Raw genomic sequence first — 21,876 nt, forward strand, 5'->3', positions numbered from 1 at the left:
ACTCTCCTCGAAATAAAAGAGAAAAGCTCCGTTAATTGAAAAGTTCAGCTAACAGCTAATCTCACACACTAGAACTCATGTAACGGTTTATCTAAATTTATAATTCAGCTACTAAACCATTACCAAAACACCGTGTCTTCTTATCTTACTGGATAAACTTTTAACTCTCTCTAATCTCTTCGATAATACCGCTAATCCCTATGTATACGACGTTATAACAACAGGGTTCTGTTTCGTTTACTCGAGTGACTTGCGAAACGATCACAATAGCAAATATTTAATTAGAGTGTAAAGTGAAGAAAGGGGCGGGGTGTTGAAACTATGTACGTACGTTTGTTGTAAATAAACCCCGTTACCATTTAGACAGACAGGCTAAATATAGAATGAATATAGCGATCTATTTAACATAGCTACGTCCGTTCCCCAGATATTGATTTTTCGGGGTTCAATAATTCGATCTTCGGAATCGAACATAGAGTAGATCTTGAAAAGGCTTTTTGATGTGAAATGAGGTTACTGGAGTGTTGGGGGAAGTTTTATCGCTCCGCGACACATGGGCGGGTCTTGGGTATTGGAGAAACTGGAAGTAGCCGTGTACTTTAATAATGGTGCGTGCTGAGGATACGCTGTGCTATCAAGGTAACTCTTGTCTGTCAGAGTTTTGTTTCGTCGTTTTGTATTGCGATGAATCTTTTTAAAATCCTGGTTGTCTGACTAGGTTTTGTTAAGTTAAACTCTGTATAGTTTTGTTTAGTAGTACACTTTCTCAATGAACATAGTAAGCCTTATTGTAAGCTAAGCTTCCGTTACAATCCCCGTTTGGTTAAGCTTAATTCAGAGTTTAAAAAAAAAAAGAGTTAACCGTGTTTCTACAAAGCACAATGTAATATCATCAATGTGAATGTGTAGGACCTATGTATGGCTCATTGACTGTGGCCCGTGGGTCATTGGAATAAGAGTCACTGAGTTTGACCACTCATACAACAAGGGTCAGTGTTTGACCACTCGTACAATAAGGGTCAGTGTGAGCTTGACCACTCATACAACAAGGGTCAGTGTTTGACCACTCATACAACAAGGGTCAGTGTTTGACCACTCATACAACAAGGGTCAGTGTGAGCTTGACCACTCATACAACAAGGGTCAGTGTTTGAACACTCATACAACAAGGGTCAGTGTGAGCTTGACCACTCATACAACAAGGGTCAGTGTTTGACCACTCATACAACAAGGGTCAGTGTTTGACCACTCATACAACAAGGGTCAGTGTTTGACCACTCGTACAACAAGGGTCAGTGTGAGGTTGACCACTTATATAACAAGGATTAATGTGAGCTTGACCACTCATACAACAAGGGTCAGTGTTTGACCACTCGTACAACAAGGGTCAGTGTTTGACCACTCATACAACAAGGAGGGGTCGGCGTGGTTGAGTCGGTAAAGCTCATGGTTGCTAAACCGAAACGTCTCGAGTTCGAACCCTCGGGCAGTTGAGGCTCGTTAGCTGGGGACAGCCACTCTTCTAGGAGAGACAACTCCAAAATTAAACAACTGCTGCCTTGTAGTTTGTTCTTGGTTGGACAAAGGCTATGGAAGCAAATCCAAAAAGAAAAGCAGGCTGAAATCGGAGTCAATGGCCTCAATGGCGCATAACCAGTTGACACGTATCCTTAATTGTGATTGAGGCGTGGTCGAGTCGGCAAAAAGGTCATGGTTGATAAATTCGAACAAAGTCTCGAGTTCAAATCCACTGGCAGATAAATCTCTACCCCTTCAACACTAATAATTAAGAACGAAGAAGAAGAAGAAGAAGATACAACAAGGGTCAGTGTTTGACCACTCTTACAACAAGAGTCAGCCCTGTGTGATCACTCATGAAAGGGATAGAGTGTGTTTGACCACTCATACAACGTGTCACTGTATAATTTGTGTGCTTGTAGGATAAACTTAAGGTGTGTTTGTGTATTTGTGAAAACGTCGCAGAAGCTTACGTGCTTGCACTAAATTAAACCGTCAGTTTGAAGTCATCCATGTGTCCCCCCCTCCTCTCGCCTTCGTTACACATCGTCACAAAAAACAACAAACCAGATCCCTATTTAAAATAACGTCTCACTTCAACCTACAACCCAAACCTCCCCTAAAAATCGATTTTTCTAAAATATTGGTATGCAATTAGACTATTAATCAATTTCTATCACAAGTAGCAAAAACTGTCTTTAAAAAACGCGAAATAGTAGATGAAATTCAGTCTCTGACATTACGATTTAAAATGAAACCCGAATCTTCTCCACTTTGGAGTGTGGCGTCTATTATGGACGACCCTTTGAAGAAAAAGGTGTTTGTGTGCTAAACTTGACTGTGTGTATCACACACATTGGTATTTTAATGAAACATTCACGCCATCATAAATATTTTTGCATAAAAATATGTAGGCTTTAGCTTACAGACTTACAATATCGTCATAACTGCGGAATTATTTACAAACTTATTTTGACGATAAATATTAATACAAAGACACGTTGCCCTAGAGAATAATTAATAACATAGCATCATTTAACTATAGGAATTAGAGAAGCGCAATACATTAATGTTAAGGGGGTAAGATTTATTTAAAAATTGCCCAGGGGAAGTAAATATAACAATGGGAGATAACTCCTATTCTTTTTTTTTTTTTTGCGGCTCGAAATAGAATAATTTTCAATCCCGATTCTAAAAAATGTTCTGACATAAAACAAGTTATAGTATAAAGGAAATTAACATAAAATATTAACATTTCACCATCAGGATTATGGACGACCTCGTGAGAGGCAATACATTTGTACATGATGACAAAAAAGTTTATGAAGCATTTACAAAGGCTGTCGGCGACTGGACCAATAGTTACAAGCAAGAGGCGAGCAGGGACATCACTGCTATCACTAAGGGATTAGCTGCCCTTGGTGACCAACTACTGACTGTTGAAAAGAAACCACAGTACAAAACAAAAGGCTGGGACCAGGCTACTTTCGTTTTCAACGAACTTGTGAAATTGAACGAGTTAATAACTTAAGTTCATATATTTTAATTAAAGCTCTTTTGTTTAAGATAAATAACAATTTGGTTAATAGCTCTTTTCTACTGGAGACGTGTGGGATATCATCCCTGCTCCCCCCCCCCCTGCGTATGCCTCATGAATTACAAAATGTGCATTTTGATTTAGGTTTCTGCTGGAGAAAGATGAAGCTCAAGTTTCAGAAACTCAGGAAATATTTTATTCTTTCATGGTGCGCATTCTTGATGATGATCTCAATGTACTTCACCTAAGTCTTGTATCTGCATGTCTTGACAAAAGTAACCTTAAAATAAAAGATCATATCCAGGTAGGCCTACTATTAGAAATCTAGTTCCCTGAGATCTTGCCTGTAGAGATTTTTTTCTAAGGAGATATGAAGAGTAATTATGCTAAAACATTTTTATTTTTATTAATTCTGAAATGAACCAAATTATTTTATAGAGGCTTGTACATTGTTTAATCTGTACATATAAAAATTCTACCAGAAATACAATTCTTTTTATTGACTCAATTAGGACTTGGACAAATCAACACTAGAAAAATTCTTGACCATCTCTTGCTGTCAGGCGAAGATTGAGAAAAATGTGGAAGACAAAGGTTTCTTAAACAGTTATGAGAAATTTACCAAACAGCTGATATCAGAAACATTGAAGTAAGTGCTTTATTTAGTGGGATTTTCATCCAACTGCATAATATGTATTTTGAAAATTAAACTACAGTCTATTTATTATTTTAATTAAAAAGGAAACTATAGTAGCTAAAACAAAGAGCAAATGAATAACAGAGTTTCTTCCAGGCATCTCTTCGCCCCCCCGAACGAAATGAAATTTATATAATTTATATAGAAAATATATACTTTTAACAGTGTCCGCCCCCCCGAAGAGAGTCTACCGCCCCCCCCCCCCCCAAAAATTTCAAGTGCCCCCCCCGGAGAAAAAAGTCTGGAAGAAACACTGATGAATAATAATGTTAAATGGATTGGGAGGTGTGAGAGTTACATTTTACAAATATCTACAAAAAATCAGTCTAAATCTGCTTCTGTATCTGTTGTTTTTTTTGGAGTTATCTCTGGATAATAAAAGACTTCACAACTTGTATTTAAAGGAATTTTTAAGTGACTCTTTTATACATTTTTCATTCAGATCTTTGCTCAGCTGCTGATGGCTATTAATTTTTGGCCTCTCTTACTTCCCCTTTTAAAATGTTTTTCTTGAATTTCATGATTTGTTATATTCTTTGTGTAATATTTCAGTCTTAACTTGCGTAGTTTTAAGGCATACAGAGCTAACAATAAAACAAAGTACAAGGGAAATACTTCTTCTGCCCAGACCTTGGCTCAAAGTTTTGCTAATTTTGTCCTTCTTACCTCCCTTATTTATAGGGCAAACCCAGAGTAATCTATTTTCTATATTTACAGATTACATTTTTAGGGTGCATTAAAAGCTTTACAATTCATAATATTGTATTTTTAATCATTTTGTAAAAGAAGTTAAAATATTGTAAAAAGTAATTAAAACTGATTAATAGATTAAATACAATGTGCTTGTCTTTTAGTTCAACATTGCAGTTTTATTATTTTTGCAGGAAATCACAAACTAAAGATGAAATCAACATTTTACTGGATTTTGTGCTGTATTCCATCCTGGAATGTACAAAGTTTGATAAAGAGAACTACAGAAAGCTCTCATACATTGGAAAAATTGTGTTGGAATGTCTGGAAGATCCATTTTCTGTTAGTTTCTTACATTTTTGTTTTACATAGAAACCTTGATTTTAATATTTGTAAAATTAGAACTGATGTAGGCATCCAATTAATTGATTTAAAAAAAAAAAACCTTTTCTGAAAAATTTTAGTACCTGCCAAATGTACAGGATATCAAGGCATACATTAAAAAGTGTGAGCAGATTTTTACCAGCAAAACATTCATCCCAAGAAGAAATGTTAGATATTTTATGGCAAAATTCATGGAACAAATAGGGTATTCATATTTATTTGTTAAAACTTTTAGAACTATGTTAGCCTATTTTACTTTACTTATTTGTTGTTTATTCATTTTAAAATAAGAGTTCTTTACAAGACTTGAAATTTTTCTTAAACTGAACAAATGTCTCATTATACTTTGAAATGTGGTTTTAAAAACCTTTAATTACACAATATTCAACCTGAATTTTTATTAAACTGAACAAATGCTTTAATGTACTTTAAAATGTGGTTTAACAATCTTTAATTAACATGATGTTCAGCCATGTTTTAATCAAATAGAACAGAATATTTTGCATCTCAATAAATTAATTCCAGTATAACTTTATCTTTATTTATTCTGAATAATTTAAACTCTTGAAATGAATTGTACTTGACTTTAGAACTGTGGTCTCAAAAACCAAGTCTAATATAATTGCATTAACTTAATTAATTGATCGCTATTACATGTCATCAGATATTGTTTTTTTTTTGCAGTGAAAGAGGACTGATCGAAGAGCTGTATAATGAAGTGTTTGATCTTATGTTGGCTGTATCTAAATGTACTTATACTGGTAAAGAGGAGGATCATACAGTCCAACTTTTGTATGAAATTACCAGTTTTTTCAGGAAAACTCCCAAGAAAGGATTTTCAGTAATTGTATTTTTTAAAATTTAAGAATTGTTTGTTTGAGAATATTTTTCTTTAGGTACAGTTTGATCAAGACAAATAGCACTCTATTTATTGAAAATATATTGAGGAAAAATTATGATTGTTCATTATTTTAAAAAATAAATTTCAGAAAAATGCAGAACTTTTTGATAGCATGTGCAAACGTTTTTGCTCTCTGCTGGAAGAGATTAAAGACAAGTTTCTTGAGGATAGATTTGCTGATGATATTGTTGGTTATGGCCTATACTATGTATATGCTGAGTAAGAAATTACCTAAGGTTACACTTAATTTTATACTTAAGGGTCGTCCATAAATGCCATACACTTTTGGAGGGTGTGGGGTTAGGGAGGTGGTGGATGGGGAGTGAGAATGACATCTTTTATAATAATATGGGAGGAGGGGCATAACATATTTTGTTTTTTATAAACCAAACTGATGAGTAATCTTTAAATTACATTAGAAGTATGGCTGTTTTAGGGAATGGTGTTAAATTTTGTGATGTCATTTTCAAGAGGTGTCTGGCTCTATGTGAATACTTGTAATGACATGTTGGGTAAAAAAAAAAAAAAAATCTGAAATGGGTGATATTATTTATTCATGACACCTTAGTTGAAGTAAAAAAAAATGTACAAATAAACTAAAAGAATACAAAATTATCCACATTGGTTTTAAAAGTAATGTGATAGATATGATAATGAATTTGCTTATGGTTTGGTAATAAATATCAGAGTTATTGTATTTATTTTCATTTTTTTTAAAGCAATGAAATTTTTCCAGTTTGAGCTAAAACTACAATTTTTTTTGTTACAGTAACAAAACAATGTCAAGGTCATGGGTGGAGATGCTCATTCCTTTGTTTAAACGTCCTCATAGAGACACAATGAAGGCAGCCTACAATATCTCCAGCAACTGCAAATCTGTCAACTGGAAGGTAGGCCTATTCAGAACTATTTTTATTTCTCTATTTTTGTACAGAAGGTTAAAAGTTGTGAGCCCAAAATGACATAGAAGAGAATAATTCAGGTCCATAAAATCTTTGCTCACATTTGAACAAATTTGGTTGTCACATGCTCAAACTCTCCAAAATGTAACAATGTAGTCTGCAAGTTAAACATGTTTTTGTTATTTCTCTTAAGTTTAAATAAACTGGAGGTTAGTCTAAATGTGAAAATGTAGGCATGTTGTTTATTTTGTTTACATAAGGCTATTGGAAAGGTTTGTAGGCCTAAACGTACATTTATATGCAAGTTGAACTTTGTATAGGCCATTAGATCTAAGGCCAAGTTAATCTTGGTACATGTAGGCTTGTTGTGAAATTATATTTGCAACATGTCGCCAGGACCACGTGGATGTGGCTGATCAAGTGGTGGATCTGATATTGATGTTTGAACCCCCAGCTTTCATAGAAGATATTGATGGTAAAGTGAAAGACAAGATAAAAGACTTCTTGGACTATTTTAAAAGAAGTGTGGAGTATTTCTTTGATGGGTTAAAGTAAGTTTTTTTCAATGCTAGAAACAACAGAAATGTGGGTATTAAGAAGTTGATTTTGAAATTTTTTGACATGCTTATTGTTTTAAAATTGCTGTTTTTTTAAAAGATGAAAGTCTAAAAGTTAAGGATGAAGCATAACAAATTAAATAAAACATAATGGGCTCCTTCAAAATTATATTGATAATAGATGGAAACCAAATGTAGTTAGGTAATGTTTATGTTCACCAACTACAATAAGATGTCTGATCTATATATATAAAGCAAAGTGGTCGGGTGCCCGATAAAGCACTTCCCGGCACTGCAGGCACATCAAATTTGGCAGGAAAGTGCCTTGGGTCAATAGAACACAAGGGCCGGTGCTGGTTGGCCGAAAATTCCACAAAGAGGGAGACAAAACTGACCAACTGACGGCGCCTTATATGGGCTATATTATGTAAAAAACTTTTGCCGAACGACCCCCCCCCTTGATATTTTGTGAGGTGGTAGGGAAACGCCTAGCCGTGTCATAAAAAACTCGGCATATCTGGGAAAACTTCGTAAAGTGGTCAAAACTGACCATTCGTATTTCCCTATATGATCTTTGTATTTTATGGGAAAAGCAGAGGGTCATTTCAGCAAAGATTTCAGGGCACTTACCCTCTGTTTATCTGGCTAATTTTTTGCATGCTTTTAGGTAAATGGCTTGGCCATACGGATAGTTTGTCGGTTTGACTCAAAGCCCTTGACGAGGGCTAAAAGATGACAGTAGTGAAAATCTCCTTATTTGAGCTATATTACAAAAAAATATTTCTTGCCAAACGACCCCCCCCCCCCCCCCTTGATATTTTGTGAGGAGTAGGAGAACGCATAGGGGTGTCATAAAAAACTCGCCACATCCGGGAAAAATCTGCAAATGGGTCAAAACTGACCAGTCATATTTCCCTAAATAATCTTTGTATTTTATGGGAAAAACAGGGTAATTTCAACACAAATTTCAGGGCACTTAACCTGGGTATATCTGGCTAATTTTTTGCATGCTCCTCTATAGATGAATAGGCCATATTGGAAAAACTGTTGGTCAGACTCAAAGTCCTCGACAAGGGCTAAAAAATGACAGCGAGTGAAATTCTCCTTAAATAAGATATATTTAAATTAATTCACAAATGACCCCCCCCCCCTAATATTTTGTGAGGTCATAGACCGACCAGAGGCGTAGCGAGGGGGGTGGTGGCGGGGGGGGGGACATATGTCCCTGGGCGCCGACCTTAGGGGGGGCGCCAAATTGAAAGTTTGAGGGGGGGTGCAAATGAAAAGTTTGAGGGGGGTGCAAATCGAAAGTTTGTCCCCGGGCGCCGGGAAGGGTCGCTATGCCTCTGAGACCGACACTGGAGGGTAACAAAAAAATCTTATTCCTGTCGGAAAAAACTTCTTATGGTCGTTAGATTTGTCCAGCAGACATATTTCCTTATATAAACAATTGTTTGTGAAAACGTAAACAAACACTACGTCATTTGGTCTTTGTACAGGGGAGGTAACTTATTAAAATAATATTTTAAAAATAATTTTTATACTATTTTAAAGAAATAACAAAAATGACAAAGAATAGCATTCGTTTAAATAGATATTTTGTTATCTATTAAAGTACGTATTGTACTCAAATTGTAAAAAATTAATCGCGAAACTGAATTTAATATAATCTTTGATTTATAATATTAATGAAGCCTTTGCAGTTCTATAACTTTGCGAGTAAGAAATTTGAGAATACACCAAGCATATTTGCATAAAATGATACAATTACTCAAAATCTTTAAATCGATCACCAAAAAATTAATCATATTCTCAATTTCTTTATTTTAAAACCTAAGCATAGCTAGACAATATACCTAGTAGCTTAATACATTCAAATGCACTGCTGAACAAGATTTTATTTATACTAGCACTCATGCACTAACGCTGAATATCTGCTTGTATAAAATTTTTTTTGTAAATCATGGGTTGGAAACTGAACAGGCTGTAAATTTATAATGTGCTAAGACAAAAACTGAGACAATTATTGCTAACTCCTTCTGATCATTGTTTAATGACTCTTTTAATTTATTTGATGAGTTTCTTTCAGTCCTTGCACAGCATCATAAATACATATTTACTGATGTATACATTTTTCATTTGTAAAGAAAAGCCAAGATTTTAAAAAACTATGGTCAGAGGATGATGAAACTAAGTCTCAAGTTCATGGCAACAAACCACACAAATCTCATAGAGCTGGCTGAGTCTATAGCTGAGAGAACTGATCTCAATATCAAGGTACATCACCAAAACATTTAATTGAACATTGACATAACGACAAACTGATTTGGTGTTTTAAATTTCTAAAATTCAAAGTAACAAATTACAATTCCAGTCAGTTAAACATGGATAAATAAGAAGCTTGTGACCATTTTGGTTTAGCAGAGGTGTATAACAATTCATTGATTCACTAATTATTTAGTTATGTTTTAAATTGCATGTGGTTAGTTATAGATAAAAGTCTTTTATATTTTTCTAACTAATAAGAGTTATAAAAACTCAAGAGTTATTTTAGATGTGATGGCCCTAGTGCAGAAGGTTCATCTGTAAAGATTTCATTTCAAAGCCATTATAAATTGTTATAATCCAATGAATGTAACATAACTCAAATTAAAAACATATTCACTGCAGGAAGATAAGAATGCCATGATAGAACATGTTAAAGAACTGCATGAGCTTATAAAAAATGAGGATCTTCCTTGGCCGTCCAGTTGGCCTCTACAGAGAGCTGCTGTAGATTTTCTTGACACGGCCACTGAACCAGTCAAGTAAACATAGACAAATCATTGACTGAACATAGACAAATCATGGACTGAACATAGACAAATCATGGACTGAACATAGACAAATCAATGACTAACATAGACAAATCATTGACTGAACATAGACAAATAATTGACTAAACATAGACTAATCATCGACTTAACTTAGACAAATCACTGACTGAACATAGACAAATTATTGACTAAACATAGACTAATCATCAACTAAACATAGACAAATAATTGACTGAGCATAGACAAATCATGACTGAACATAGACAAATCATGGACTAAAATAGACAAATAATTGACGTGAGTAAACATTGACGAATCATTGATTTAGAAGTCTATCACTAATGAGACATTTCATTTAACACATCATTCTAATTTTTAGATAATTAAAACCCATTAAAAAAATCACACTGTATGTAGATATAAAATTCAGATTACAGCAAAGATATTTGCTTATTGAATAAATTTAGACGTATCATATTAAATATTTTAATATGCTTAATACTTTATTATGTTCAAATGTAGTACTAAATGTGCATGTAAATTCGATCTCAGGACTGTTAATTTAGAAGGAAAAATTACCTGTCAAAACTTATTAGATCAAACAGCAGGTAGAAACATATGCTAAGACCACTCCTTCCCCACCCTTAATCACACCCCTATAATGTCAGTCACTTATTATTATATCCATTAGCTCAACATAAAATCTCCTTGACTGGTGGCTAGAAACCTACTACACAATTCCTTTATTACTTGAATTAACATTGTAATAAACTTTAAAGAGATCTTTATATTTCTATTAAAAATAGGTAGATTGAAATGTTATTTATAAAATTAATTCCAACAAAATAAGTACATTTTAAAATATATTTCAAACAAAGCATGTGAAATTAGACATCTTACAGCTAGTATTAGACTAATTAAAGTGATAGGTTCCAAGTTGAGACATGCTGGCTTTTTTTTTCCATTTACCAGAGATGGTAAAATAATGACAGATGAAGATTTTCAAGTGTTCCTCTCCATCTGCCTGACCTGCCTTCAGTATGATTGTATCAACCCAGAGACCGGCCTCTTCCCTTCTACGCACTACTCCATTTTCCTGAGTGCCATCAAGCCACTCAACAGATGGGTACGTTTTATTTTACATATAATCTTTAAAATTAAAACCTGATTTTTAAGTATAATTTTCACAGCTATTTTGATAATTTTGTGTATCTCAATCAAAGTTTTTAGATAATGTTTTCATCAGAAAAGTATTTTTAGAAGAAAAAATGTTGATACAATTTAGAAATTAAAAAAAAAAAATTACAAAAGAAAATAGTAAAATGTAGACAGCTTGTGACTTAGCATATTAAAAAAGTATATAGCTTATAGCTTTGAACAAAATCGAGGCATTTAACACTATTCCAGCCTATAAACTTGTATAGAAGGATTGTATTTAACACTATTTCAGCCTATAGCCTTGTATAGAATGATTATATTTAACAGTATTCCAGCCTATAGACTTGTATAGAAGGATTATATTTAATACTATTCCATCCTATAGACTTGTATAGAATGATTGTATTTAACACTATTTCAGCCTATAGCCTTGTATAGAATGATTATATTTAACAGTATTTCAGCCTGTAGACTTGTATAGAATGATTGTATTCCAGCTTATAGCCTTGTATAGAACGATTATATTCATCACTATTCCAGCTTATAGCCTTGTATAGAACGATTATATTCATCACTATTCCAGCTTATAGCCTTGTATAGAACGATTATATTCATCACTATTCCAGCTTATAGCTTTGAACAGATATGACCTGGCCTCACCCCTGGTGCCAGAACTCTTGAAATGTCTGGATGTGGATGATGAGAATGTCGTCACACTGACTGGAGTGTACCTGTACATGTATGCCACTGTCACATCAGGTCACAGAGCTATAGCTCCTTATCTGGACCAAATAATGGAGAGTTACCTAAAGAAGGATAATATACAGCTGTTGCGTAAGTTTGGCATATGTTTATTTTGTTTACCCCTAATCAAACGACTCATTTTTTTTTTATCTGTTCTTAAAATTTGGGATGAATTTGGTTGAAATATTTGTTATTGATATAAAACTATACATAGCAACAGTAACCTACCAAATTGAAAACTTTATTATGTATTATAATTTAGTTTATGATTTAAGTTTTTACTTACCCCAACATGAAATTAATATTTTAATTTTATGATGCTTTTTATAAGCTTTTTGTTAATATTTTTTATTGTTACACATATTATTGACCACATTAAGAATAAACAGAATGCCAAAAGAAAGCTTACTAATTATTTCTTAAATACCAAACCCTGACATACTATTAAAATTTAAAAAATTCATAATTATAAAATAGTAGAAAAAACCCACACCTTCATAACAAAATGCTTTTAAATACTTTGAAAATAAGAAAGTAAAAAAAAACCCGTGCTTTCTTAAATAAAAGCTAAAATGTCAAAGAGATTTCAGGAATGATCAATGCCTTTATTAAAGAAAGCAGGTTTTATTTTCTTATTACAAAGTTACTTTTTAAAAAATTGTTTTATTAAATGTGTCCACAATGAAAACCTGTCACAAAATGTATCTAAACTTTAGAGACAGCCACAGCAGCTTACCCCATTAACCCTAAAGCACTGAGGGATTTCTACCGACCTCTGATGAGCTTGTATGAGGAGAGTGGGGACCCTAGCATTGCTTCAAGTCTTTTAGACTTGTTTCAGAAAATGTCACAGATGCAGGCAGAGGTATATCAACATAAACATAATTGATATTTAATTAACAAAATAACTCAGTAATGTCTTAATTATACAAGATACAATTATTGTTAAACAAAGCATATCATTACTTAAAAATATAATTAAACGAAATACTATTTCAGTGTCTTCCATATTCTTTATGTTAGTTTTGTTATGGCTCTTATAAAAAACATAGGAAAATATTGTATTGTATCAGTTATTTTTCTGTTAGCACTTATATTAGGGATATGGATAGTGTCAGTGGTTTAGTTAGGGTAACACTTCAAGGAAAAATGTAGATTAGAAATGACTTACCAGAATTTTTACAAGTTTTCTCTTGATGCTTAAGCTATGAAAAAAATAAATTCCTAACAGCTATTTACTGATCAAGATATTGAAGTAATTCTGAACAAAGCACAAGAGAGTTCCAATTCCCAAGCTTTACTCATTTTACAAGAATTGACAAAGAGACGCCCAGAGAGCATGCTGGGACATATTGATACGTTGCTGGATAGGTCTTTGTGGAACCCTGCACTTGGAACAATCATCAATGAAATGCTCATTGCCTTGGCATTTTATAAAAAAGTATGATTTTATTGATTGGTTTGAAATCAAAATAATAATTAAAATCAATTAGCCTATGTTCTCAAATAGAGATATATCATATATATATATATATATATATATATATATATATATATATATATATATATATATATATATATATATATATATATATATATATATATATATATATATATATATATATATATTTTATATATATATATATATATATATATATATATATATATTTTATATATATATATATATATATATATATATATATATATATATATATATATCATAATAAATATTTTATTTTTTGAAGTTAAGTTCTAGGAAACTAATATAATGTTATATAAAGTAGTGGAAGTCAAAGAAGTGTAATTTTTTATACCATAACTAAGAGCATGATCTCTATAACATCAACTACGACTTACATCTTAAACAAAACTTTTCCCTACAGTTTTAAGTTTCTTGAGTTTTCCATCAACACATTCTATCTTCCCTCTGCACAATAACTATTCACCTACTGAAGTATTTGATTTTTACCAAATTTTATTTCTGTATCAACAAAGCTTGTACATTCTGTATTGTATGTAAGATTTTAGTGCAAACATTTAAATAGGCATATTGGCAGGTAAAATAAATGCAAGAGAAAAGTAACAATAAAAGAGTGAAACTGAAGAAATTTCCCCCAAAATTTCAGGATGTGGCACCAAAAGTTCTTGATGACCAGTTGGACGCTCTGAAAACCAGCCAGGATAAAATGACTCAGATGATACTGATCAACACCATCCGGATGCTGGGGTTCAAATATCCAGATTTACTAAAGCCCAGAAGATCCGAACTAGAAAATATCCAAATAAGTGATCCTGAATGTTTGAACCTCAGGCAGGCAGTGCTGGACATGATAGATGGCAAAACGTAAGGAAATTATATGACTTATCAGAGTTGCATTACAATCTAGTTTAAAAATGTAAGGAAATTATAAGGCTTATCAGAGTTGCATTACAATCTAGATTAAAAACGTAAGGAAATTACAAGGCTTATCAGAGTTGCATTACAATCTAGATTAAAACGTAAGGAAATTATATGACTTATCAGAGTTGCATTATGAGCTAGATTAAAAACATAAGGAAAATTATATGACTTACCAGAGTTGCAGTATGAGTTAAATTAAAAAAAATTCCAGAAAAACTTTCAGCATTGGTTTTTAAAAATAACTGAAAATTATAAGACAAAAGTAATAAATATTTGCTCCTGTATAGAAATTCTTAAATAAAAAAAAATATGACCATCTTTCCTTTGGTAACAACTAACTCACTCTGCACAAATTTAAATAGTGTTGCCAGTTTGGTTACAATAAAATCAAATAGATGTTAATTTGTACATGCTGTTGTAAAATATTGGTAGCTAATAAAAATCCACCTTGATAACAACACTTTTATTCATTGGGATGTGGTTTATTTCCTGTTTCTTGATACTTCAGATCTGATGAGATGGTGAAGATGATGAAAAAACAGGAAGAGGACCTGGTAAATCTAATTGGCAGAGTAGATGAGACGGCTGAGCTTTTAACAGATATTAAGGAAGAGGTCAGCCAACAAGGGGAAAAACTGGCCAGTGTGGAAAATGAGGTCAAGGACCAAGGCCAAAGGTTAAATGAAGTGGAGGTCACTGTGGAAGAGACAGTGGCTAAAGTTGAGGAAATTGACCAAAAGGTATTGTTCTATTCATCATGATACAGGGGGGTATTTTTATCTTGGAAAATTTTTTTTTTATTTAAAAAAAGACTCCAATTATATATTTTTGTTTTCTTAAGGACTCTTCTTTTTTCTTTGGTTTCTAATTCTTAAAATGATGCAAATTAAGCAGATGAGTAATTAATTTAAAATCATCATTTGTTTGAAATCAATAAAAAAACAGAAGGGTTTCTCACATTTTATAGTCATTTTCAAATTTTTCTAGCATTATTTTTTAGGAGTTCTATAAAACACCAATTTCCATTTTTAAACCACACAGACACTTAACCACGCCCCTTACTGGTCGAGAGATGTATCAAAACTTTTGAACCCAACATCAGAGCATGATTGGCGTCTGCTTAGCAAAAGATTACAATACAGCAATGATGACATCAGAGGTTGGGCACAACAGGCAGATCCTTGTATGGCTATGTTGAATGAATGGTAAGCTTTTTAGAAAAGAGGTAAATTAGTAGACAGTAGGCTTAACTCTTTTTACAGAATAAAAGAAGATTAAATTATCCCTTTATGAACTCATAGGGATTAGAGTTCACCTGTTTCTTTGACCTCGGATATGAAATGATAGTATGATCAGTTCTTTGCCTTTATTCTCCCTAACTTGGGTAAACTGAGTAATGATAGTATGATCAGTTCTTTGCCTTTATTCTCCCTAACTTGGGTAAACTGAGTAATGATAGTATAATCAGTTCTTTGCCTTTATTCTCCCTAACTTGGGTAAACTGAGAAATGATAGTATGATCAGTTCTTTGCCTTTATTCTCCCTAACTTGGGTAAACTGAGTAATGATAGTATGATCAGTTCTTTGCCTTTATTCTCCCTAACTTGGGTAAACTGAGTAATGATAGTATGATCAGTTCTTTGCCTTTATTCTCCCTAACTTGGGTAAACTGAGTAATGATAGTATGATCAGTTCTTTGCCTTTATTCTCCCTAACTTGGGTAAACTGAGAAATGATAGTATGATCAGTTCTTTGCCTTTATTCTCCCTAACTTGGGTAAACTGAGTAATGATAGTATGATCAGTTCTTTGCCTTTATTCTCCCTAACTTGGGTAAACTGAGTAATGATAGTATGATCAGTTCTTTGCCTTTATTCTCCCTAACTTGGGTAAACTGAGTGATATTCTGATTGCCCAAGTCTGTAAACTGAACTCAAAACTCATGTTAGTTGACTTGCTCTATCACTTAACCACACCACCTCATATAGAAGATAGTGGTAACTTAATTTCTATACTGATTCTAAAAAAAATGGATAGATTGTTTTGGCTTTTAACCTTAACCATGTAGAATTTAAATTTAAAATAAAACATTAAAAACCTTTGAAAAAATTATTTTAAAAATTCTCTTTTTAAAAATAAAGGTATGCAACTCATAAAACAAGTGAAGCAACTCTTTCCATACTGACACAGTTGCAAGAAATGGACAGAATGGATGCAGCAATTATTGTGGAAAATGCCATGAAAAATGCTGGTATGTAAATCATGTTAGTCTACAGTTGAACATATTACTTGTTTATCAAGATCATCTTCTTCTGGGCAAGGCCCTATTTAAAAATGTTTAGCTTTAAAATAATTTTAAAAAATAGCATACTTATAGTCTGATCTACACCAAATTTGTATTAACTTTTTTTTTTCTTTAATAAAAATATTTATTTCAACATCTTCATACAATGTGTTAAACTAATAAATTAAACTATACAAAGTTTTATTAATTAGAATATTGTAGTTAACTTATTTCTGCGTTTGCATGTTTACATTTTGGTTCACAGAGGCTGTTGTAGAAGACGAAGCCTTTGAATATGCCTCTCCTCCACCAATATTTATAAGCTATCAGTGGGGACATCAGAATGAAGTGAAACTTCTAAAGCAACATTTGGAAATGGCTGGATACGAGTGCTGGCTGGACGTTGGTCAAATGGGGGGTGGGGACAAACTGTTTGAGAAAATTGACACAGGGATCAGAGCAGCTAAAGTGGTTATTAGTTGTGTCACAACAAAGTATGCCAAGTCTCCCAACTGCAACAGAGAGGTCAGTTTTTATTAGTTAGCAAATAGTTTTCTGATGCCGTCTTTTATCAAATGATAAACTTAGTTTTTATGAGATACTAAAACTACCATCCTCATCTTTTCCTGTTTTTGCCCAAGACATATGGGGCAGATGAAGTAGAGTTCATTTGTTCCAATGACCTCAGCATACAAGGTGATAATGTGATCAGCACTATGCTGCTTTGATTCCCTAACATAAGCTTGGTACCCATCAGAGCTGGGTGAACTCAGGGACATTCTACTGATTTAAACTTGGTTTTGACCTTGAGAATTTTGAGTTAGCAGTCTAGCTTTATACTGTTTTGCCATGCTGCCCCCTAAAATAACAATAAGAAGCTAAAAATAGTAATTTAACCAAGTGAGTATTTAAATTTGATAATAATATTTATGATGTTTTAATATTAGAGAAGTCACTGAATGTCTGTTATTTGTTAGTCTAAAAAAATAATTGAAAAAAAATCTTATCTCTGAAAATTTAGAAAAATCAAATAGTTAATTTTAAATTAAATTAGGATCTTACAAAACCTAGATATAAGTTTTCATTTATAAGTTATCAGCATCTTTACTAATAAGAAATTACTTTAATTAATTCCAGGTAAATTTATCAGTGAGTCTAAACAAACCTATAATACCTTTACTACTGGAACAATGTCCCTGGCCACCCCCTGGCTCAATGGGGCCAATTTTTAGTGAGTATCTGTTCATCCGATTCTTTCAACGTAAAGGGGAGGAACTGGAGGATCAAAGGTTTTGGCCCAAAGACAAATTTCAAGAGTTGCTCATGCAGTTTAATGTGCTGGGTCTACCTCCAGTTGAGGACAAGGTGCAACCAGGTAAAACAAATAAAACTTTTCATGTTGCTCTCATTATATTAAAGTAAAACAATTAAGCGAAAAATTATATATATTATTTTAAGCACATTTCTTTTAATGTTCTAAGTGTATAGAAACTGGTGGATGCCAGTTTTTGAAGAAATTAAAATTGACAAAAGTAAAACACAAAATGGAGGCCAAGCATCTGAAACAATTCAAACAGAATTAGATAAAAAGGTAAGTTCATATTTATTGTTTTAGATGAGTTTGTATTAATTTTATTTTCTTCTAAACTCTGATATAAACTAAAAAAAAAAAATTAAAAAAATAATTCAAATATTTATAGGCATCAGATTCTCCAGATGTTTTCATCTCGTACCAATGGGGCAAACAGAAAAACATCATCAAACTTTATGAACGCTTGACCTCTCTTGGCTTCAGCTGTTGGCTGGACATCAAACAAATGGGGGGAGGCGACTCCCTCTTTGACAAAATTGACAGAGGTATTCGTGGCTGTAAGGTCGTCTTGTCGTGTGTGACACAAAAGTATGCCCTTTCTGCCAACTGCAGACGTGAGGTCAGCTTGACCGATGCACTGAAGAAACCGCTGGTACCTTTACTGATGGAGCAGATGACCTGGCCACCAGCTGGACCTATGAGTATGGTCATGACACAGCTTTTGTACATCAACTTTGCTAAGGTAAGGTCATGACACAGATTTTGTACATCAACTTTGCTGAGGTAAGCTCATGACACAGCTTTTGTACATCAACTTTGCTAAGGTAAGCTTATGACACAGCTTTTGTACATCAACTTTGCTAAGGTAAGCTTATGACACAGCTTTTGTACATCAATTTTGCTAAGGTCTTTTTTTCTCTCCTAAAGTTTTATTTTATTTTGTGGAAATTAAAAAAAAAAAACTCCTCACTTTAGCATTTTTTAATTTAATTAAAAAAATCATCTGGTTTTAGGATTTTTACTTAATTTAATTTGTAAGTTGTTATAATTTTCTCACAATATCCCTTCATATCCTGAGGTCACTGAAACAGGTAAACTCTACTTCACCTGCCACATGGACCTCAAGGCGTGATTTAAATGATTTGATAGGCCATGCCAAAACTGTTTTCCACAGGATGAAGATGTTCAGTTGACTTGGGAAGGGCCAAAATTTGAAGAGCTTCTGAGCAAGATAAAGGAACATGTTCCCATGACAATCACAAATATTCCTGATGTTGTAGCAACTGTTGACAGAGCATCTTCTAAAATAGCCAATGCAGAAGATGCAAACTCTTTAAAGGAGGGGGATGAGAGACCACATTCACAGGAGGAAATCAGTGTTGAGGATGAATCAAAGACACTTTTAAAGGAGAAGTCTTTGACAAACACCGGAGTAAATTTAATAACTGAGCAAAAAAATGAGGATTTAGGAGCAAGTAATAGCTCACCGTCAGAAGAAAATAAAAGGCCACCATCAAAAGAAAATAACAGGCCATCGTCAAAAGAAAACAACAGGCCACCATCAAAAGAAAATAACAGGCCATTGTCAAAAGAAAACAACAGGCCACAATCAAAAGAAAATGACAGGCCACAATCAAAAGAAAATGACAGGCCACAATCAAAAGAAAATGACAGGCCACCATCAAAAGAAAATGACAGGCCACCATCAACAGAAAATGACAGGCCACAATCAAAAGAAAATGACAGGCCACAATCAAAAGAAAATAACAGGCCACCATCAAAAGAAAATGACAGGCCACCATCAAAAGAAAATGACAGGCCACAATCAAAAGAAAATGACAGGTCACAATCTAAAGAAAATAACAGGCCACCATCAAAAGAAAATGACAGGCCACAATCAAAAGAAAATTACAGGACACCATCAGTAGAAAATAACAGGCCACCATCAATAGAAAATAATGGGCCACAATCAGTTGAAAATAAAAGGCCACCATCAGTAGAAAATAATGGGCCACAATCAGTTGAAAATAAAAGGCCACCATCAGTAGAAAATAACAAGCCAACATCAAAAGAAAATAACAGACCGCCATCAGTAGAAAATAACAGGGAAAGTTTGTTTCAAGGTAATGAAACAAAAACAGCACCTGAACAAGGGGAAACTGATTTGACAGAAAGTGACAGAACACCATTACAAGACAAGACAGCAAGTGAGAACGAAGTGAATGATAATCCTACATTACTAGAAGTAGAAGACACAGATAATAAAACACCACTTTCTCAACCAGATGTGTCATCCCCTGGTTTAATGACAGACCCCACCCTCCTATCTAAATCTCCAAGACCCCAAGTTTCTGTGACCCCTCGTACCACGACCATCTCAACCCCTGTTCTAGCTCCAATAAAATCCTTACCCCACCCAAATCAAACGACTACAGTAAACTCCCCTTCACCAAGATTTCCTTTCTCCAAAACATCCCCTTCAGTCACAACCTCCTCACAGCTTCCTACAAACATCAAGAAACCAATCAGCCCATCAAAAACGTCTCTCACTAGACCTGGGCTAATCAGAAAACCCAACAGTTTATCTAACAAGTCACCCAATCGTGAGAACATCCACGATCTACTCCAGCTTACCATCACATCAAAGCAGCTGCTGAAACCTATTTCTACAGACCAAAACAAAAACTCACTGCAGGAGAGTTCTCTGAGTGAACCAGTTGCCAGAACACAACAGTCCAAATATAAAACCACCCAAACGCGAAGACCTTTAAGGTTGCCACCTCTACAGCAGACAAATGGAGAGAAAGCTCCACACAAGTAGTAGAGGCAAACCAGTTTAATTTTATAATTTATATCAACCTTAACAAGCCAACATAAGTTTATACCAAAGTCTTATTAGTAGAGGCAAGCCAGTTTAATTTTATAATTTATATCAACCTTATGTCCCACAAGCCAACATAAGTTTATACCAAAGTCTTAATAACCCACCTGTTACATTGTAAATGTCCATCCAAAGCTGTGAATTAATCTAAAAATTAAATTTTATGCTAAAGCCATAATCAACCCACCAATTTCATTTTATACCAAGTGACATTTTTCAAGTCCTGAAAAATTAAAATCCCTTGTCAAAGGCATTGAATTTAATCTAAAAATTGTTTTATACTATAGCAGGGGTCTCCAAATTACGGCCCGCGGAGATCTTTTTGTGCACGGAAAAAACGTTTGATGGTGATGGCTGAGGAACTTTGCCCAGAAAAATCAAAGACATGCCTGGAAGAAACTGGCCCCCGAACTGAAATTTGATAGTTAATGCGGCCCTCGGACTGAAAAGTTTGGAGACCCCTGTACTATAGCAATACATAACCCATCAATTTTATTTTATACCTAAGCTATGTTCAAAGTCATGAAAAAAAGTGGAAACCATGGTACAGTTTTCTCAGATGGTGCCATTTAGGATGTAGAATACTAACAGAATAAAGACATTTGCATCCTTTAACCTATTTGTTTTTTAAAATGAAATGCCAAAAACTGAATCTTTACGTTAGATGTGATTGTTAAACTATTTTATTGTAAAAATATTTATAAAATCTATGCTGAATATATTTTTTGAATGTTTTTTTTTTAAACTTTGTTTTATAGAATTTTATTTTCAATTGTTGCACCTCTTTAATGAAATAAAAATAAATGTATCCACCGATTTGATTTTTTTTTAGTTCACACCTAGTTGAACCTTTAAATCCAAAGGACACCACTCCCCATTCAATCCTAAGTGGCATCAAAAGTCAAGGAAAATTAATTGTGGTGACATCAATCCACATTATATGCTGAGGTGACTCAAATTAATGGACCCCCATTTCTTGACACACCAAAAAGTTTAAGTTCATACTTGATGTGAATAATTTTTATAGGGGAGAAAATAAAATTAGAAAAAAAAAAAGGTTGACTAATTCAAGAAGCCAAGACTAAGATTGTGAGA

The 21,876-nt window shown here is 33.5% G+C and overlaps 1 protein-coding gene across 1 annotated transcript; it reads left to right on the forward strand.

Moving 5' to 3' along the window:
- The first annotated feature begins 529 nt into the window (after window positions 1-529).
- Window positions 530-21,064, forward strand: LOC131934877 (uncharacterized). The gene is made up of 26 exons (XM_059291027.1): window positions 530-639; window positions 2,785-3,036; window positions 3,200-3,359; window positions 3,568-3,704; window positions 4,637-4,784; window positions 4,907-5,031; window positions 5,511-5,667; window positions 5,816-5,946; window positions 6,497-6,617; window positions 7,026-7,180; window positions 9,334-9,463; window positions 9,857-9,993; window positions 10,975-11,128; window positions 11,787-11,994; window positions 12,621-12,769; window positions 13,136-13,345; window positions 14,031-14,248; window positions 14,814-15,045; window positions 15,347-15,510; window positions 16,446-16,555; window positions 16,854-17,113; window positions 17,726-17,963; window positions 18,070-18,179; window positions 18,289-18,642; window positions 19,075-20,759; window positions 20,838-21,064. The coding sequence occupies exons 2-25, from the start codon at window positions 2,789-2,791 to the stop codon at window positions 20,719-20,721; spliced, it is 5,703 nt and encodes a 1,900-aa protein (XP_059147010.1). The 5' UTR covers window positions 530-639; window positions 2,785-2,788; the 3' UTR covers window positions 20,722-20,759; window positions 20,838-21,064.
- The last annotated feature ends 812 nt before the right edge of the window (window positions 21,065-21,876 follow it).

This window comes from Physella acuta, unplaced genomic scaffold (assembly GCF_028476545.2).
Source record: "Physella acuta isolate Inbredline_101_S28 unplaced genomic scaffold, ASM2847654v3 ptg000119l, whole genome shotgun sequence".
Taxonomy (NCBI): Eukaryota; Metazoa; Mollusca; class Gastropoda; family Physidae; genus Physella; species Physella acuta.

Coding starts and splice junctions, on each gene's coding strand:
- LOC131934877 (XM_059291027.1), top strand. CDS start 2,789: ATGGACGACCTCGTGAGAGGCAATACATTTGTACATGATGACAAAAAA. Junction 3,037..3,199: donor GAACTTGTGAAATTGAACGA/GTTAATAACTTA, acceptor ATTTTGATTTAG/GTTTCTGCTGGAGAAAGATG. Junction 11,129..11,786: donor TCAAGCCACTCAACAGATGG/GTACGTTTTATT, acceptor TCACTATTCCAG/CTTATAGCTTTGAACAGATA.